The sequence below is a fragment of the Lontra canadensis genome, unplaced genomic scaffold (genome assembly GCF_010015895.1).
Source record: "Lontra canadensis isolate GAN:19392208 unplaced genomic scaffold, GSC_riverotter_1.0 scaffold169, whole genome shotgun sequence".
NCBI lineage: Eukaryota > Metazoa > Chordata > Mammalia > Carnivora > Mustelidae > Lontra > Lontra canadensis.
Genome location: NW_022631163.1, coordinates 1,982,205 through 2,000,565, shown reverse-complemented (window position 1 = coordinate 2,000,565; position 18,361 = coordinate 1,982,205). Strand labels below are relative to the sequence as shown.

The window sequence follows — 18,361 nt, the reverse complement described above, 5'->3', positions numbered from 1 at the left end:
TATATATATATATATATATATATATATATGTCAGTCGGTATGGCATCTGCCTTTGGCTCAGGTCATAAGCAGCCCCACATCAAGGCCCACATCAGGCTCCCTGCTTAGCAGGAAGTCTCCTTTTCCTCTGTGTCATTTGTGCGAGATCTTTCTCTCTCTCTCTCTCTCTCTCTCAAAGAAATCTTTCTTTCTCTCAAATAGATAGATCTTTCTTTCTCTCTCTCTCAAATAAATGTAACTGACTGAGCCACCCAGGCACCCTGGCTTAAATGATTCTGAAAGCAGTATATATACACACACACATATGTAAGTGCTTGTTTGCCTACAGCTTTCCAACAGGCCCTAAAAGAAATCATTTAGGGGCACCTGGGTGGCTCAGGTCGATCCCAGGATTCTGGGATGGGCCCTCCATCAGGCTCCCTGCTCAGCAGGGCGTCTGTTTCTCCCTCAGCTGCCCTTGGCCCTCACCAAATCCGGCTGTTTCCAGAGATGAGAAAAGGAAGGCTCAAAGGGTTTGTATAAGGGTGCCGGGGTGGCTCAGACAGTTAAGTGGCTGCCTTCAGCTCAGGTCATGATCCCAGTGTAGTGGGATCAAGTCCCCACATCAGGCTCCCTTCTCAGTGGGGAGCCTGCTTCTCCCTCTACTCCCGGCTGATGCTCTCTGTCACTATCTCTGTCTCTCAAATAAATAAAATCTTTTAAAAGGGTGGGGGGGGTACCTGAGTGGCTCAATTGGTTAAGCTTCTGCCTTTGGCGGGTTGTGAACTCAGGGTTCTGGGATCCAGTCCTACAACAGGCTCCTTGCTCAGCGGGAGCCTGCTTCTCTCTCTGCCTGCCAGCTCCCCCTGCTTGAGCCCTCTCTCTATGACAAAGAAATTAAAAATCTTTTTAAAAAGGGGGGGGTGGATGATTTGCCTACATCATCTGGCTAGTAGCTCCAAACCCCAAACCCCTTCCATCAGCTGGCACTGTTGCCCAAAACATCCCTGATAGCCCAGGCAGTGGGTTCCCCAGCTTCAAGCACACAGCCTGTCAAACACTAAGCACTCAAAAATTCGACGAGTGGGTATCTCAAACTAGGAGAAAGCTAAGCAAATTGTGAATGATCAACAGAATACAAATCTTTTCAAAAGGAAGATGCTGATAAGCTGAAATCCACATCAGATGATAATGCTGAACCTCACAGAAGAGAACCACAAACCTCCTCACCCTCAGAAACAGGTCTCCGTCAATTTGGCCTCAATTACCCAGAGCTGCCTCACCTGACCACCCTGCAGCCAATCACTTCCCATCTCTCCTCAGCAGGTCCAGGAACCTGCAAAGCTCCCTACTGCCCACAAGGCAAAATCCAAATTCCGTACCCTGGCCTTCAAGGCCCTACCAGCTGACTGATTCCACTGTTTCCTGAATTACTCACTGACCCTGGACTTTTCTGGACTCTTCCCCTCCACCCCACAGAACCCCATTTCCTTTATGTTGCCAAATCTAGCCTTGGCTCCAACTGGCTCCAGGTAAATATTGGTCCCTTACCCTACTTCCATCAAACCCAGGTAAAAAAGGCAGTGGCTTTTCTTTTTTTTCTTTAATGAAAGTGGATTTACATGACATTTATTTTTACCTAAGTGGTAACCAAATTCACCAGAAACAGGCACAACAGGGAGCCCCATCAGTAGCAGCCTTTTATTTGGGTTTTCCAGTACAAAAGCAGGAGTTGCCTTATGCAACCTATTCAGTCCCTTTTCTGGCCTGAGGGGTCTTGTTTCTGGACCTTTTCCTAAAATGGCCTACAGGAAGCAACCAGGTGAGTCTAGGGGCTGACACCATACCTATCGGTCCTTCCCATCCAGGCCCCACCCCAGATCTGTCCCAGGAGTCAGGACCCCAGCTTATCAGGCAAGTCCCTTCCCTCACGGACCCAGTTTTTTTCATATGTGAAAAGTGGAGGTGAATAGCAAACCTGGAGAGAAAAAGGCTGTAAGAATAACTTCCCAGTTATTAAAGGATTTCCCATAAAGGTACCAAGGATATCCAAAACTCTTTTCTGCTGGGACACTGCAAATTGTCACAACGCATACACCTTGGCTCTCTCCCAGGTTAGTGTGCACAGACTTACCCCATTACAATATCCTGCTGTAGAAAGGTCCCAGAGGTGCTGTAAGAAGTCAGCTCCTGGCCAGGGGTATGTAGCAGTCTGCAATCTTCCACCGGAAGGAACAGTGCTGCAAAGAACATTCTTGTATAAGTATTTATCATTGTTCTGCAATTATTTGTCATGATAGATTCCTGGAAGTGGGCTTATTGGCTTGAGAGAATGCGTGCATTTTACATTCTGATACTTACTAGTTGAAAAACTTTATGGGGTAATTCTCAGAGTCCACTAGTATTTAGGCTTTACCTGGGGAAATCCGTTTACAAAGAGCAATCCTGACACACTCCCAGCCTCCTTTTACATCCAGCCCTTCCCCTCCCCCTCCAGGAAGTCTGGGGAGGGGCTCCTAAAGCTGCTTTGTTATCCAGATCCCAGGTGGCCCAGCTATGGGAGGAAGAGCTAGTGCCTTCTATTTGCCCCAGAGCACCCCACCTAGCACAAACCTTGGGAAGCCCTGGCGTGGGGGGGTGGGGTACAGAACTTGTAGGGAGGTCTCTGGGCCATAGCCCAGGTCCCTAGTGAATTCCCCCAAATAGCAAAGTCTGGCTCTCATGCACTGGACCACAATGCCTGGCATTGAGTGTTGGGGACAGTCATAGCTCCAGGCTCACCTGGATGCACCCCTTTCCCCTTCCAGACCCCTCCCTCCTGAAGGTCCCTGCCCCACATAATCTTTGAGCCTAGTGACCAGGACCCATAGTTTTACCTTTACCTAAGATTCCCCAAGCCTCTCTTCTCTAAGACAGGAGCACCACTTTCCCCAAGAAATCATTTGGGGCCTCCACACTGGGCCTCAGTCTCCGTATCTGTGACATGGTGGGTAGTGGCACTGGCATTCTGGGTGCTGCTGTAGTGTGGAGGAGGGTAGTGTGGCTAACTAGGTTCTGGGCTGTTGCCGGGAAATCTGGCTTCAATTGGGAGCCCAGGTGCACCTGCACGATCATTTAATCAGCATTCTGATGGGCTCAAGGCCTGTTTGGAAAGAACTCAATTTTTATTTTCAGATTTCTCCACTGCCTAAGGGCCATCAGGACCAAAAGCCATTTCAAGGCTGCTCAAGGGTCCTAGATATCTAGGACCAGATGAGGAACCAGAGGCCCAGAAAAGGCCTTGCCGGGCTTTAGGCTCTGTGCTGCTGCGCTCTGAGGAACACAAGTTCTGGTGGGAAAGCGGAGCGGGGTTGGCCACCAGGTGTTTCACACTGCGGTACGGAGCCAAGCGCAGGGACGAGAGTCCTGGCACGGCTGGAGGAGACACATCCTGGAGCTGGGTGTGGTGAGGTAAGCCCAGAAAAGACACACGGGCGAGGGGCGCTGGGCGCGTCTGGTCAGGTGGTCGGCCTCCGTGGGGTAAGGCCTGGGCTCCGCCGGCGGACCCACCTGGGCCCAACGACACCGGCTGATTGTGAGCAGAAGCCAAATCCAGAGCCTCTGCAGCTCGTGGGGAAGCCCGGAGCCGGTAGGTAACGGCACCAGCCCTAGAAGCCAAGGACTGCAACACAGGATGGTACACGCCAGGGGCCCCGCTCCGCATCGCTGTGTGAGAAACACTCCTCGAGCGCCGTTTTTACCTCAGGCCGCCACTTGTGTCTAGACCCAGGAGCTGCGTGCTTTGGGGCTGTGTCCTAGGCAGCCTTTTATCCGACTCTAGCGGCCGCTGAGGCGTCGCGTACAGAGCCCGGTCCTCCCCAGCTGGGGTAAACGCCCCCCCCCCAGCCCCCCGCTCACTGGGCCTCAGTTTCCTCCCGCTGCGATGGGAGCCATCACACCGCCGGCGGGAGACGTGCTGGAGGCAGCGGTCTCACGAACGTTAGGCTTTGCATTACTTCACCCCTCGGCAAACGGCCCCCACTCCCAGCCTGGAGCACACAGTAGGCGCTCCGGAAACGCTCCCAGAGAGGAGGAACGGGCCACTTCCTGCCCCCGAGCGGACTCTCCCGAAGCCGGGCTCCCACCGCTCCTCTTCGGAGGCCATGTGGCATTCCTGCGGGTGGGGGTGGGCGCAGGAAGAAGGTGCCCGCCCGGCCCCGCCCCCTCCGGGCGCGGTGGGCGGGACGAAGCCCCCGGCCGCTGTCGGCCCGCCCCGCGGGGGGTGGGCGTAGCTCGCCGCGCTCCGCGCAAAGTTTGTTTTCTCCCTCCGGGCGAGTGGGGGAGGGCGAGGAAAGCGCGGGGGGGGGGGGGGGGGGGGGGGGGGGGGGGGGGGGGGGGGGGGGGGGAGGAGAGGGGATCTGACGTCAGGCCGCGAGGTGCTTTCCAGCCGCGAGCTGTCAGGCCGAGTGTCAGGCCCGGCAGGTACGCGGCGCGCTCCCCCGGCGCCCCCCGCCCCCTGCCAAGACGCTCGGCTCCGAGCCAGGGGCCGCGTGGACGGAAAAGCCGCTCGGAAAAGTCAGTGCGGGGCGCAGGAGTGGGACAGAGTCGGGCGGGGGGCGCGCGGACAACTTGGAAAGTTTCTTTTTCTCGGCCGGGCGGGGGAGGGGGCGTCGTCCTGGCGCGTGCGATTGTGGGTGTGTAAGCTCTGGTGTTTGTGAGCCGCGACTGCTGGGGGGCGGGCGGGGGCCGGTGGGGGGGGAATGTCGCACCGTCCCCCCCCCAAGTTGGAAGCTCTCTCGAGGCCCTTCTGGGGGGCCCAGCTCCGTACGATCCCAGCCCGTGAGAGGGCCGCCCCTGCCCCGGGCCGGGGTGAGCGCGCGGGGGGCGGGTTTGTTTGGTTTAAAAAGTGCACGTTGCTAACCGCCAGCAGCCTCTCCCCCCTCCGGCCCCCCCCGCGGGGGCCGAGCCGAGGTGGGGGCCGCCGATAGTGACAGCTGCGGGTGGGGGCAGCGGCAAGGGCCCGGGGCTGGGGGGGCTGGGGAGCCCGCGCGAGTTCCCCTTTCCTTTGGAACAAAGGAAAGTCTGTCTCTGAGGCATCTGTCACTCCCAGGCGGGCCAAGGAAGCGGGGCGCGTGGGGCCGGCAACCCGAAGAAAGTTTGTGCGCGCCGGGACCCTCGGGCAGGCCGAGCGTGAGCCGAGCCTCCCGCGGGGGAAGCGCGCAGTTCTCTAGGGTAGGGGGCGGCCAACATGGAGTCTGGGCGCAGGGCTGGGGGGGGGGGGCGGTGCGGAGGTGGGAGCCCAGCCCCCTCCCCTCCCCCTCCGGGCCGAGTTCGGAGCACAAAGCCGAGCGCGCAGGCTCGGCCAGCCCCGCGCCCCGAAGAGTCAGACAGCGCCAAGCGACGGGGGAAGGGGGTGGGAACCAAACTTTTTCCTGCCCCGGGACAGACACGTGAGTTTTCTTTCTTGCAGAGCCCCCGCCCCACCTACTTTGCGGGCCGGCGGGGGAGCTGGGGCGCCGAGTCTAGCGCGGGGTAGGGGGCTGAGGGGGTGCGGGCGCCCCGAGCGCAGGCCGATTCCCCGCCGCCCCGGGAGCCATGTGCTCCGACTCGGTCTGGGCCGCGGGGGAGACTGCGCGCTTTGTGTGAACTGCTGGGAATGCAGCGTGAGTGCGCGGCCCGGGGGAGTGTCCGGTGGAGCTGGGGGAGTTGTCAGAAAGTGCATGCGGGAGTGGCTGCAGGTCGGCGTCGTGGAGTGTATAGGAGGGTGCACCGGGTGTCCTGTCGTGAGGGTGCTGCCACGGGCCAGTTGGGGTAAGAATTGATCGCTGGTGTGATGACGTTTGGAGTTTCCTCAGTCTGAGAGATCGTGGGTGGGCGGGTCGGTTGGAGTTTGTGGGTAGGCATATAGCCAGGAATTGGGCTGGTTTCGTGGGTACCAGTTGTTCGTGCTAGACGTGGGCTCTGTAAGCTGTGTGTGTGCTGTGTTTGTCGGTGAAAACCTTGGTGGTTCAAGGAGCTAAGGGATGGATTGGTGCCTGTTATCTGAGCACTGCTACAGAGTTGCCTGGTGGTGAGGGCGTGTGTGTGTGTGTCAGTCTGTGTGTCTGGGTGTGAGTGTGGGGTGTGTATGTGGGAAACCTCCCCCCATTGTAAGCTGGCTGGAGTGCAGGACACATGGTGGAGAGAGGTCTGTTGTAGGCTCAGGGGTCATCTCCACCGGCCACCCTAGGAACCCTGCAGACTGGGACTTGGTTGGCAGCCAGGGTGGAATTTATACAGATAACCCTGAGTAAACTTCTCATAGCCTGCCAAGACTGCATCCCTGAGCCCAGATCCCAACTGCCCTGGCCCACTAAGTCCCAGAAACCTGACCTCAGAAAGCAGCCTGCTGTTGGTGTTCTCTGAGGAGTGGCACCTCTAACCAGTGCCTGTCTCACCTCCTGGTGGCCTGGCTGGGAGGGTAGACCCTTCCCTCGAAAGCCTGGCCGAGCCAGCCCAGATATCTGGGCTCAGGCCCAAGTCGAGGAAACAAAACCTGGGAGATGCCAGAGTCTGTTGGCCCAGCCTGCTGGGTAGCTGTTAAAAGGCTGAGGAGGGAGGAGCCTTGAGATTCTGGCATTAGCTTGCCCTGGAACTTTTGGTTTTAAAATGTAAATCTCTTTTGCATGTGTGAACCAGAAGTTAGTCGGGATGAGTAACTGAGTTGGGTTGTCTAGGGAAACCCCTTCCTACATTTGACAGGTGAAGAGGGGGCTCAAGCCCAGAGAGGAGAGAGCACACTTGCCAAGGTCACACAGCCAAGGGGAGAGAACCAGAGTCCAGCCTTGCTCATTTATCTGGATTTTTGAGGAATTGATTCATGGACCCAGCCAGGGGCTGGATGACAAAAGAGAATGTCTGAGACAACCAATAGGGATGACTCAACACTGCAGGGCACAGTAGGTGCAGTAAATGTGAAACACCCATTGCGGTAGGACCGTGGTGATTAATAGACTTTCCAGACCTGGGCAGCAAAATGCTAGAGTTTGGGGAGGCTGGCGAGAGTTGGTTGTTGTTGTTGGCAAACGTCGGTCCAAACCTTGCTTCCATACCCTATCCTGGAGGTGAAGGGTTTTCTGTTTTTGTTTTTGTTTTTCATAACAGCTTTATGGAGATGTAACTCACATATCCTACCACTTACCCATTTAAAGCAAACAAATGAGTGGTTTTAGTATACTCACAACTATGTAACCACCACCACAGTCAATTTTAGAACATTTTTATCACCTCAGAAAGAAACTCCATACCCTTTAGTTGTCCTCCTTCTAGGCTCCTCCCCCAGCCTGTTCTAAATTGGTCATTAAAACGGACTCATATGTATTTTTCATGACTTGCTTCTCTCGCTTAGCATATTTTCAAGGTTCATCCACACTGTAGCATGGATCAGGACTTAGTTCCTTTACATGGCCAAATAATACTCCACCATGTGGATGGACTACATTTCGTTTTTCCATTCCTCCACTGATGGACACTTGGGTTCTTTCCACCTTTTGGCTATTACAAATAATGTTGCTATAAACGTTTGTGTTCAAGGTTTTGTGTGAACGCAGGTTTTCATTTCTCTTTGGTAGATGTCTAGGAGTGAAATTACTGGGTCACATGGTAACTGTTTAAATTAGGTGGCGTTCTCTCTGGGTCTTGATTTTCTCATCTATAAAATGACGATAATAGTAGTATCTGTCTTAAAAGGATTTGACTGAGATGTGTGACGTGCTCAGTACAGCGCATGGAAAACAGACCTCAGGGGTAGCTAAAATTCTTTGTAGTCTGGTACTGCTTCTTAAAGAGCTGCCACTTATCTCAGTAGTCCTCTACTGAGTGCATGAAATGAAAGCCATCTCAGACTCATCCCTTCTAGGTTGCCCAGGCGAAGGTATGGCCTGAGACTTTGATTTACTATTCCTCCATTTCGGTGTCCCAGGCTGTAACGATGATGTGTTTGGAGACAGGGAAAGGGTAAAAGGGAACGGGTGGTAATAATGGCCCCATCCCCTCTGTCACTTGTTCCAGGCTTGCCCAAGATCCACCTAGCCCCTAGACACCATGTCAGACAGTGATCTGGGTGAGGACGAAGGCCTCCTCTCCCTGGCAGGCAAGAGGAAGCGCAGAGGGAACCTGCCCAAAGAATCGGTGAAGATCCTCCGGGACTGGCTGTACTTGCACCGCTACAACGCCTACCCCTCAGAGCAGGAGAAGCTGAGCCTTTCTGGACAGACCAACCTGTCCGTGCTGCAGGTAAGGAGCAGGTAGCAGGTGACCTGGGTTCTAGTCCTAAGTCCTGTCGCTGATACACTGTGTGGCCACGTGACAACACCCACTCTGCCTCAAGGGAAGACCATGACATGAGGTGACTGCAGCTAGATCTGGGGGAGTTCTGAAGAGGCAAGGCACCACTATGAATGTCTTGGTGTCATGAACAGTGGAGGCCGTGGGGAAGGTGAGAAGGCGCTGAGTGTTTGGAATTCAGCCCCTGGCCCCAGAGCAGGGTTTAGTGACTTGGTTGCAGAAGGGCAGCTAGTGGTCTGCAGTGTAGTTAAAAAAATGAGTTGGGATCATGGCCAAGGAAAGGGCAGAATTCAGAGGTTCTGGGTTCAAAACCCAGTTCTGCCACATAGGAGCAAAGGACCACATCTTGATTTCTTCCTCTGTAAAGTGGGGGTTCGAATCCTCCCTTGCTTGTAGTCCTCCCGAATTGTTGTAGGAGCAGATTCAGAACTGGATGTGAAAGTGCTTTGGGGGCACCTGGCTGGCTCAGTCAGTGGAGCACGTGACTCTTGACCTTGGGGTTGTGAATGCACATCCTGTATTGGGTGTAGAGATTACTTAAAAATAAAATCTTTTAAAAAAAAGAAAGAAAGAAAAGATGGGGCACCCGGGTGGCTTGGTTGAGCTTCTGACTCTTGATTTGAGCTCAGGTCTTGATCTCAGGATCCTGGGATCAAGCCCCACATCGGGCTCCACGCTTAGCATGGAGTCTGTCTGTCCCTCTCCCTCCTCTGTCCCATGCCCGTACTCCCACTCCGCCACCTCCCACACACTCTCTAAAAGTAAATAAATAAAATATTAAAAAAAGAAAGAAAGTGCTTTGTAAACCATCCACATGAGCATACCTGAAAATCTCTTGTCCGTTTTTCATCAGAGTGCAAGATATCATCTTTGAACTGCCTGGCTGCTGACCTATAGGTGTTTTTGTTCTGTGTTCATGGCGCTGAGGTAGACACCCTGGACTATCACTGCAGTTTGGCTCTCATCTACCTGGGCGACACAGCAGGCCCCCAGTCTAGCGAAGGCCCATCCCCTGACCCATGAGTCCCCAGCGCTCCCTTTATGAGCCGGCTAAGCCTCTACCCCAAGGCCCTCAGCCTCCTGTTCTAGCTCTTTTGCTAGCCTTTAATAGATTCCTTACTTGAATCTGTGGTGCTAACTCTCCTTCCTTCCCTTACCCCGCCCCCACCTTGGAACCTCCCTTGTCTCCCCAGTTCCCATCCCTTCTCCATGATGCCTCACGCTGAGTATTCAGCCTTCAGAACTCCTGTCACCTGACTTTATACTTTCTGGGCAGTGGTTAATGGGAGTCTGTCTGTGAGAAAGGCTCTAGGGTTACAGAGCCTGACTCAGATCCCATCTTCTCCACAAGAAGAAGCCTGGATGTTGGCCAGGTCCACTGCCTCTCCCTGAGCCTCACGTTCCTCATCTGAAAAAAGGAGATGACCGTGGTACTTGGCATAGCATATAAGGAAGAGGGATGGAGAAGAAAGATTCAAGGCTCACGGTGAGGTGAGCACAGAGTGGGTGTTTTTGCTCTTGTCATCCTCATCTCCTAGATCACAGGTCTTGGACTGACCCCAGGTGTCTGATAGTGCCTAGCATCTCACAGTGTACCAAGCACTCCCAACCAGAGCTGAGGTCCCAGAGAGGAACCAGATACATTCCCACCCTCAAGGTGTCTAGTCTAGGATGGGAAAGTGGGGAGGACCTAGCCATTCGTGTTTGTAAAAAGTGTTGCTGGGACAGAAGGCAGCAGAGACCCAAACAGTGTTTCTAAGCCAGCCTGGAGTGTCAGCAAGCCTCCCAGAAGACTGGAACTCACAGGATGTAGAACAACACAGGCCAAAGGCTTGAGCCTGAAAACCAGGATCACCTCGATGGGCTCTTTGCTGGTCTTCTGCCTCCAGCCTTTTTCCCTCAGTCCGTTCTCTCCTCTTTTTTTTTTAATGGGCTTTATTAAGCAGTTCATGAATTGGGACAGCATCCCGTCTAACTCCACTCCCTCAGTCCATTCTCCTGAACACAAAAGTACAAATCTGATTGTGTCGCACACACCATGGACCCCACTGTCCTTTCCAGAGAATGCAAACTCAGGAGCTTACCAGCTTCATCTCTCCGTTCTTCCCGTCCCCAGGACCTGTGAACCTTCGGCCCTCTGTTCCTCCAGACCTTCTCCCTAGGCTTCTTCATGACTTTTCTAAACTTGGCTCACTCCATGTAAGCATTTCCTCATGAGAGCATTCTTGGACTAGGTCTGAGGCCACTACTCCTGTGTTCCTGGTGCACCTCCTACCTGTGTTGCCACACTGCATTGAAATTGCTTTTGGTCAGGGACACCATTTTTTTTTTTTTTTTAAGATTTTTAAAAATTTATTATTTATTTGACAGAGAGAGACACAGTGAGAGGGAACACAGGCAGGGGGCAGTGGGAAAGGGAGAAGCAGGATCCCGCCAAGCAGGGAGCCCGATGTGGGGCTCGATCCCAGGACCCTGGGATCATGACCTGAGCCAAAGGCGGATGCTTAATGACTGAGCCACCCAGGTGCCCCAGGGACACCATTTCTTACAACTGAGTGATGTGCCAGTTTCTCTAATTTATTTTTCACAGACCCATCTCCCCGCAACATGTTAACTTGATACATTTTTATTATTATGTCACTTAAGCTGTCATGTCACTTAAGCATGTATAAAAACTGGGTTAAAAAAAAAAACTTTCTTGCTTTTGCTCTTATAAATTGTAAAATAACCAGTTTCCCAATGTAACTGTGAAACCAATGTAAAACTTAATGTAAAATGGTGGATGGGGATGATGCTTTGCTGACTCGGCTGTGATGTGTAGTATGACAAAGGCACTGACTCTGGACTTGAGCAAGTCTAGATTGCTGGAGGCCACTGTGCTCTTACTCAAGATCAGAATGGAAATGTGAAGCTAAAACATTTCTTCCGAGAACTAGTGGATTCCTAGGATGATATATCCCTGATTCCACTTAGAGAAATGTTGGGCTGAGGAAGGGCCAGCTGGATCCTGGTGTGCCCTCATGGGAAGGGTTCTGGTGTTGGCCACCCTGCTCTAGAGTCCTGCTGAGAGTTAAGGAGCAGTGGGGACCACGTGGCCCTGGGGGGGTAACTATACCAAGAATCCCACAGGGCCTCCACCCTTCTACCTCTGCTTGGTGGTCTCACAGACACCTCAGATTTCTTGATTGGTGATGGATAACTTCTCCAAACTGGCTCTTTTTCTAAGGTGGGCCCCTTCATTTCCCTTCCTCAGCTCATTTGATCAGTCACCAATTCCTATGCATTCACCCCTTAAGTATTTCTGAAGTGTGGGTTTCCTTCCCTGGTCCAACCTATCATTGTCTTACCACTCACTATTCCACTATTAAAAGCCCTTCAGTGACTCCTGCCCACCTAATGACAGTATGGCCGGCTATGCAGATGCCCCTATCTGCCTAGCCAGCCTCACCCCTGCCTCCCCCAGTACTCGTGCCACATGAATCAGTACCCCAGACCACTTCATTCCCACTCCTAACCAGGGAGACCCTCAACCCTCAGAGGAACTGTGTACTCCCACGGTACCATAACTGGGTCAGCACTTGGACAATGGACTGTATAGCTGCTTTTTAGAACAGGAGGCTTACTTATCACTATATCACTGTATCCCGAGTTTAGCTCTATGCCTGGTATCTGGTAGGTGCTCAGTAAACAATTATTGAATTGATAGAAAATGAGGTAGTGTGGGGAAATGTCAACAGGCAGGACCTCAAAAGTAAAGAAGTGTAGCTTCTCACTCTGGAAAAATTGGCCCAGGTCCCTGGAGACATCTCTTTTTCCTGTGTTTAATTTTTTAAATTTCAGTGTTTATTAAGAACGTTTGCAAATATCCACAAAAGAGAATATTATAATGCACTCCTAGAACCAATCACCTGGCTTCAGCATGCTTCTGCATTTTGCCAAGCTTGTTTTCTCCCTCCCGGGGACAGTTCTTTTGATTGTCTTCTTTAACTGGCCCAAGAGCAATCTCATTAGCAAGTCAATGAGTCATTTAACTAACTGGTTTGCTGGTACTTGCCTGGGGCTAGGCAGTTGGGAGGGTAAGACCAAAAAAAAGTCATTTGTGAAGGGTTTTCACAGGTCCCTGTGACACCCTCTGAGCCCACTTTATTGCTGTGGTTTCTAACTGTGCTGAGGGGCTGGCTGCCTGTTGGAGAGGGAAGGGAAGCGTGGCGGGGAGGGTTCAGGCCCCATTCTTTCACTCATACTGATTGGGGGTGTGCTCCGTGCCAGGCCCAGTGCTGTGTGCTGGAAAACACAGTGGTAGAACAGGCACTATCTCTGCCCCCTGGGGAGCCTCCTGTAGGAAGGAAAGACAATATTTAATGGACTAAGAATTCAGTGTAATTAATTGCCAGTGTGGTGTCAGCTGAGCTCCCCATTCCTTTCAAGGCCATTAGAACGCCATTCAAATGGAGTTACCGGAGAGGCTTTTGCAAAGCGGGAGAGGGGCTAAGGGTCAGCAGAGGGGATAGGGGTGAGCGGGTTAAACCACTGGTTCCTAAGTCTGGGCAGCAGAACTCAGGGAATTTGTTTAAAAACATGCATTCCTGACTCCGCCCCCACCCCACCCCACTCCCACCGGACCTGTAGAGCAGATGAGATCTTTTTTTTTTTTTTAATTTTTTTATTTGTAAATAATCACACCCAATACCGGTTTTGAACCCACAACTCTGAGATGAAGTATTGCACGCTCCACCGACTGAGCCAGCCAAGCACCCCCAAGAGATAGCTATTTTTTAAACTCACCTTCAAGGTGATTATAATACAGCCAGCTGCTTTTGAGAGCACCCCGGTATAGGTGGTCATAACACAAGTGGGGGTCCAGTGATATTTGGGAAAGGTCCTTCCATGCCTTCACTTCTCTCCCTTCTTTGGCTTCTGTCTTGGACAGCTGAAAAGACAATAGAATGAAAGCACGAGTGTCGCCTTCTTCAAAGGCCCTGCTCTGATCCTCGTGGCCTTCATCAGCTTCCTGGTGCCCTCCCACTCCCGTTTGCCACAGGGATTCCTCCCACATTCTTTATCGCCCCACAGCCGCTGGTCCCATAGGGCCGGTTTGTGGTAGAGATAGGCTTTGAGGCACCCAGCCTGGGTTGTGCCATATCAGTCACAGAATTCACCTTGGCATTCTCCCTACCACCTCCCCAAGGACCTTGAGTGGGGGCAAATCACACGCTTTTTCCCTGACTTGGGCATGGGTCGGCAGCTGGAAGGGGCTACAGAAGTTCTTGCTGGCCTGTTATCACAGCCCGGCCCTGCCGTGCACGCAGGCCTGCCCTTACCCGGCCCCCCTCAGCTGCGCATTTCTAGCGGATGAGAAGACAAAACAGACAGCAGGCTGCCAAGTTTCTGTGGACCAGGCTGAGCGTGTGGGAGCGTGGTTTCTGCTCTTCCCAGAATTCTAAGCCAAAATGGGAGGTGCTGCTAGGGGCTAGGTGCCCACACAGCTGCTAATAAACGCCTAAGTTCCCCTCCCCAAGCCTGCTTTCTTAACAGTAATCCTCATCCCTACTTCACGTGAACCAGGTCATGGTGACCTGACACCTTCCCCTGCGTGCAGAGCGACAGGGAGCAGGCGCAGTGCTCCGGGGTGGCACGGGGAGCTGCTGAGGCAGCGGCTGGACGCAGGAGGGGAAGCATCCCGAGGAGCAGAAAAGGCTTCAGTCTGTTCAGTCTGTACTCTGCCAGGCAGTAGGGGTTGCCTGGCAGTGGTGACCGTGAGCAAGTTACCGAGCTCTGATCAGGGCCTCTGTTGCTTCCCCAGTTCAAATAAAGTGGTCATCACAGTACCTATCTCTTAAGTTGGAGATTAAGTAATTAGATGGAAATGTTCAGAACAGCAGCTGGTATGTTTTGTGTTCAACAAGTGTTTGCTTTCAGGATTATGGTCATGATTATTTGGTTGTCAGTTCCACCTGTTTGCTAAGACACAGCAAAGCACAGGCCCTATAAAGTCTGGAGACCTGGGTTTGGATCCCAGCTCTAGACTCGGAGCCTGTGTGACTCTGGGCATGTTCTTTCATCTTTTATGAGTTCAGTTCCCTCCTTAGTACTTAGAGGACACTGCTGACTACCTTCCAGCTTGTACAGATGAAACATAATGCAAGTGAGGTGGCTGGCATGGAACTTAGTATCAGAGGTGCTGGATTCCTTTCCTTTGCCTCACCCAGCTGTTCAGCCCTACCTCTCTCTGGGGCTCCCCTGCAGCCTTAGCCAGCATTCAGCTCAGCCCGTGTCTGCTGATGCCTGCTGGTGTGTGTGTGCATGTGTTTGTACTGGGAAGACCCTGGAGATGAAGAGGAATAAATGAGAACCCCTGGAATGGAGAGGAAGAGAAGCCACTAGAAGCCTCTGGCTCTTCCCTAAAGAGGAGCTTTTGTACCTGCTGAGCAAGGAGCCAGGACAGCTCCAGGCACCAGCCCCTGCCCTAGGTGGCTGTCCCTTGGGCTAGGTAGAGACAGACTCCACAGGAAGATGGCAACCAAGAGCTTGCCCTGGAAATGGGCCAGGAGAGGTGATCAGCAGGGGTAGAAACTGGTACAGGAGCCTTAAGGAGAGCTGAGCCTTGATCCATTCACCAAACCGTAGAGAAACGTGAGCCATTGCTGCATTCCACACAGTTCCCAATATCCTGCCACACAGGTGAGGGGGAGAGGGTTCTAGTCTCTGCCCTGAGCAGCAGCTGGTACATGCTCTGTATCTGCCGATAAACAGGGAGAAGAGACAGGGCCAGGAGAGGCAGCTACAGTGTGCAAGGTGTGTAGGTCAGCAGGCCAGTGTTGAGGCCCTTCAGTGGTGTGCCATGGTGTCCTGGCCTGCTGCTGTCAGTTCTGCCCCGAGTCCACAAAGACTAGATTGGGTCTTCCCATTATTGTCCCCACCACTGGTTGTAATTTTATATTCACTTGTAGGATTTCTTTTTTAACTCTCTCTTCCCAACGTGAACTTGTCTGAAGGCTGGGACTATGTCTGTGTTGTTTGCTGCCGTGTTTCTGGGGCCAGGAACGTAGGTGCTTCATAGCTGGTTTTGACCGAGTGAACCGATCACGGCCTCTTCTGTGCATTCCAGATATGTAACTGGTTCATCAACGCCCGGCGGCGCCTTCTCCCAGACATGCTCCGGAAGGACGGCAAAGACCCCAATCAATTCACTATCTCCCGCCGCGGGGGTAAGGCCTCAGATGTGGCCCTGCCCCGAGGCAGCAGCCCCTCAGTGCTGGCTGTGTCTGTACCAGCCCCCACCAATGTGCTCTCCTTGTCCGTGTGCTCCGTGCCACTCCACTCAGGCCAGGGGGAAAAGCCAGCAGCCCCCTTCCCACCAGGGGAGCTGGAGCCCCCGAAGCCCCTGGTGACCCCTGGCAACACACTCACTCTACTGACCAGAGCTGAAGCCGGAAGCCCCACAGGTGGACTCTTCAACACGCCACCGCCCACACCCCCAGAGCAGGACAAGGAGGACTTCAGTAGCTTCCAGTTGCTGGTGGAGGTGGCGCTACAGAGGGCTGCTGAGATGGAGCTTCAGAAGCAGCAGGACCCATCGCCCCCCTTACTGCACACTCCGATCCCCTTAGTCTCTGAAAACCCCAAGTAGGCATCTGCCAAAAGGGGTGCTCGAGGCTCGAGCCAGCTGTCCTGGGTTTCCATTTGGGTTCCCTTTCATACAGAGGGTTTTCTTGGATCACTGCCAAACATCGGGATCATCTCCTCTGTCCAGAGGTCTTCAGCAGGAAGATGCCAGCTGGCGTCACTGCACTGTGACGGGGACCTCTCTGCTAACTGCCGTTTCTCCAGGCCTCCTCAGTGATGAGATTGAGATCGGAGACAGGCATGGTGCTGCTGCTGCTTTTCCAGAGAATCCCTAGGACACCTCTGTCCCAGCCTGCTTTCCTGGCTGGGCACAGGACACCCGCCACATTCAGACCTACGCCCTGGAGCTGGGCCTCTCTGTGTTAAGCGAAGTGTGGACAGTCCAAGTTCATAAGTGTGAACAAAAGAGAAGAGGAACCCAGCAGATGTAACAGAACGGACTCCAATTGAATGTTTAGGTTTTCACTAAACTTTATTTTTCCTTTTTTGCTGGGGTTTGCATTAATGGGAGTAGTTAGCCCAGGTGTGGGGAGTCAATGTGTGTTGCCTGAGGGAATCTGATGAACTGGGAATTAGGCACCACTGCAGCTGGTGAGTGTTTTACAAGGAAGGAGTATCTTTATTTCGGGGACCAGCTAAATCTCTGCAAAATTCCAAATGGTTGTTTTATTGTTGGTTTGATTTACCAAAAAAAAAAAGACACACACACAAAAAAACCCTTTTTGAGCTTTGGCTTTTCTGCGTCAGGCACAAAGCCTTTAAGAATAAAGAAAGGGTCCAATACAGAATCTGACCAAACCTTCTAAGCGCAGAGCAGAGAAGGATGATAAAACCGGACAGGTGGTTATTGGTTTGATTTGTTCGTTTTTCTGTTTTGTTTTGTTTTTTAAATTTTTGTTTTTACTATGTTTTGGGGGACAGGGGAAGTAAGCTAGACCAAGGCAGTGGGTTTTTTGGTTTTGTTTTGTTTTTTCTCCTTAATGTTTTCCCCTCTTTATCCTTGAAAGTTTGGCCAAGCAGCCCGAGTTTTGAATTCCTGTAAGAACTTGGGATTAGTGTGGCCAGAACGGAAAAAGCTGCCAGTAGCTCCTAGTTGGAGAGAAGTGAGCCACCTACTGGTCAGGAAGCCCTTGTAGCTGACTCCGATGGACAGTTATTTCCATGACAGTGGCAAGAACCTATTCCTGGAAGACGCAGGGAACATGCCCCCAGCTGCTGAGAAGCTGCCTTCTCTGGAGGCTGGGGCTGGAAATCGGTTAGGAAGCCTGTCCACTGTGTCTTTGTATTGCACCTTTCTCTAAATTGGAGTTGCAGAGCCCTCTGCTCTGAACTTCAGTGAACTAGATCACGGTCTTACTCTTCTCCCTCCTCTCCATTTTTTATTTTGCTGTCTCACTGCTAACAGCATTTGGCAGCAATACACCCCATCTTTATATATCCTAAGAAACACTAATTCTAGGTTACTATTAGCCAAAATATTTTTGTTCTGAATAATGTTACTGGGCCGAAAGACAGGTCAGGAGCCCTCAGCCTCTAGTTTCCTGAAGTTGCCAGTCAGGCAGGCACAAGGGGGAGATTCCTGGGGGTTGACTGACTTGGGTGGGCCTGGCCAGGAGAAAGGCAGCAATGTGTGTTCTGTCCTTTCTGGGATGATGTCTGAAGGCTTCAGGGAGGCTACCTGACTTCTCAGCGGCTTGGCCTACCCACTGCTGTGGGAATGGGGATTAGTTACTTAAGGAGAGGGAGCTTTGCTCTCTGAGTGGGCAAGTTTCCTAGGCTCTCTCTTTTGCCACCCCAGCCCGTCCTTGCATGTCCCAGGGGGATCAGGGATCCTCGCCCTCCTGAGGCCCAGCTGGGGAAGAAAGAACAGCAGCTTCAAGACAGCTGAAGCTGCTGTTTGCCCAGCCTGTTCCACCCCACCCATGTCTGAGCCCAGGTCTGGTAGCACTGTTGGAAGACGCTTATAGCAAGAGCCCCTGGCAGTGTATTGGGCTGGGGTGGGACTTTTCCTTCCCACAGTGCACTGAGCAGTAGAGGTGGTGAGGGGTGAGGAGCCATGCTGCTGAATTCTGGTTGGCATTTCCCCCTTGTGCGAGATGGGGAGGCTGGAGGTAGGGCAGCCTCTGCTTGGTTGGGTTGTGAGAGAAACCTAGAGAAGCACAGTTATCCCGTTGAATTATTTGAGCAAAAAACTACTGTAAATAACTTTTGTTTTTGTCTTTCGTCAAATAAAGTTGTTTTGGGGTTTTGTTTTGTTTTGCTTTTTAAAGCAGAAACAGATTGATCCACAGTGACCCTGGGCCGCGTCCAGGGGTGGGGCAGTTGCTGAGTTCTTACAGGGCCTTACTCGTACCCCCCCTCTAGCAGCCACCTGTCAGTGTTGGGCGCCCTGCATCCTTAGTCTTTGGCCTCAACCCTGGTCCATAACCTTTTCACCATAGTGGACAGGGGG

General features: G+C 52.6%; 1 protein-coding gene and 2 long non-coding RNA genes across 7 annotated transcripts; 1 reads left to right on the top strand and 2 right to left on the bottom strand.

Annotated features, from left to right (window-relative positions):
• Positions 1-1,666: 1,666 nt before the first annotated feature.
• On the bottom strand, positions 1,667-3,852 carry LOC116860004. The gene is made up of 2 exons (XR_004381249.1): positions 3,720-3,852; positions 1,667-2,219 (listed from the first exon to the last, which is right to left on the bottom strand). It is a non-coding gene; the product is annotated as an uncharacterized LOC116860004 (long non-coding RNA).
• A 509-nt stretch (positions 3,853-4,361) lies between these two features.
• On the top strand, positions 4,362-18,157 carry TGIF2 (TGFB induced factor homeobox 2). Of its 5 annotated transcripts, none has more exons than XM_032845776.1 (3): positions 4,362-4,440; positions 8,008-8,232; positions 15,392-18,157. In XM_032845776.1, exons 2-3 carry the CDS (start codon positions 8,041-8,043, stop codon positions 15,911-15,913), a joined length of 714 nt encoding a protein of 237 aa, XP_032701667.1. In that variant the 5' UTR covers positions 4,362-4,440; positions 8,008-8,040; the 3' UTR covers positions 15,914-18,157. The 5 variants fall into 5 exon arrangements, with proteins under 5 accessions (XP_032701667.1, XP_032701666.1, XP_032701670.1 ...); XM_032845775.1 differs by having other exon boundaries at positions 4,389-4,533; XM_032845779.1 differs by lacking the exon at positions 4,362-4,440 and adding an exon at positions 4,723-4,827.
• Positions 12,093-13,329, bottom strand: LOC116860003. Its single transcript, XR_004381248.1, has 2 exons — positions 13,069-13,329; positions 12,093-12,619 (listed from the first exon to the last, which is right to left on the bottom strand). It is a non-coding gene; the product is annotated as an uncharacterized LOC116860003 (long non-coding RNA).
• Positions 18,158-18,361: the final 204 nt, after the last annotated feature.

Coding starts and splice junctions, on each gene's coding strand:
- TGIF2 (XM_032845776.1), top strand. CDS start 8,041: ATGTCAGACAGTGATCTGGGTGAGGACGAAGGCCTCCTCTCCCTGGCA. Junction 8,233..15,391: donor CCAACCTGTCCGTGCTGCAG/GTAAGGAGCAGG, acceptor TGTGCATTCCAG/ATATGTAACTGGTTCATCAA.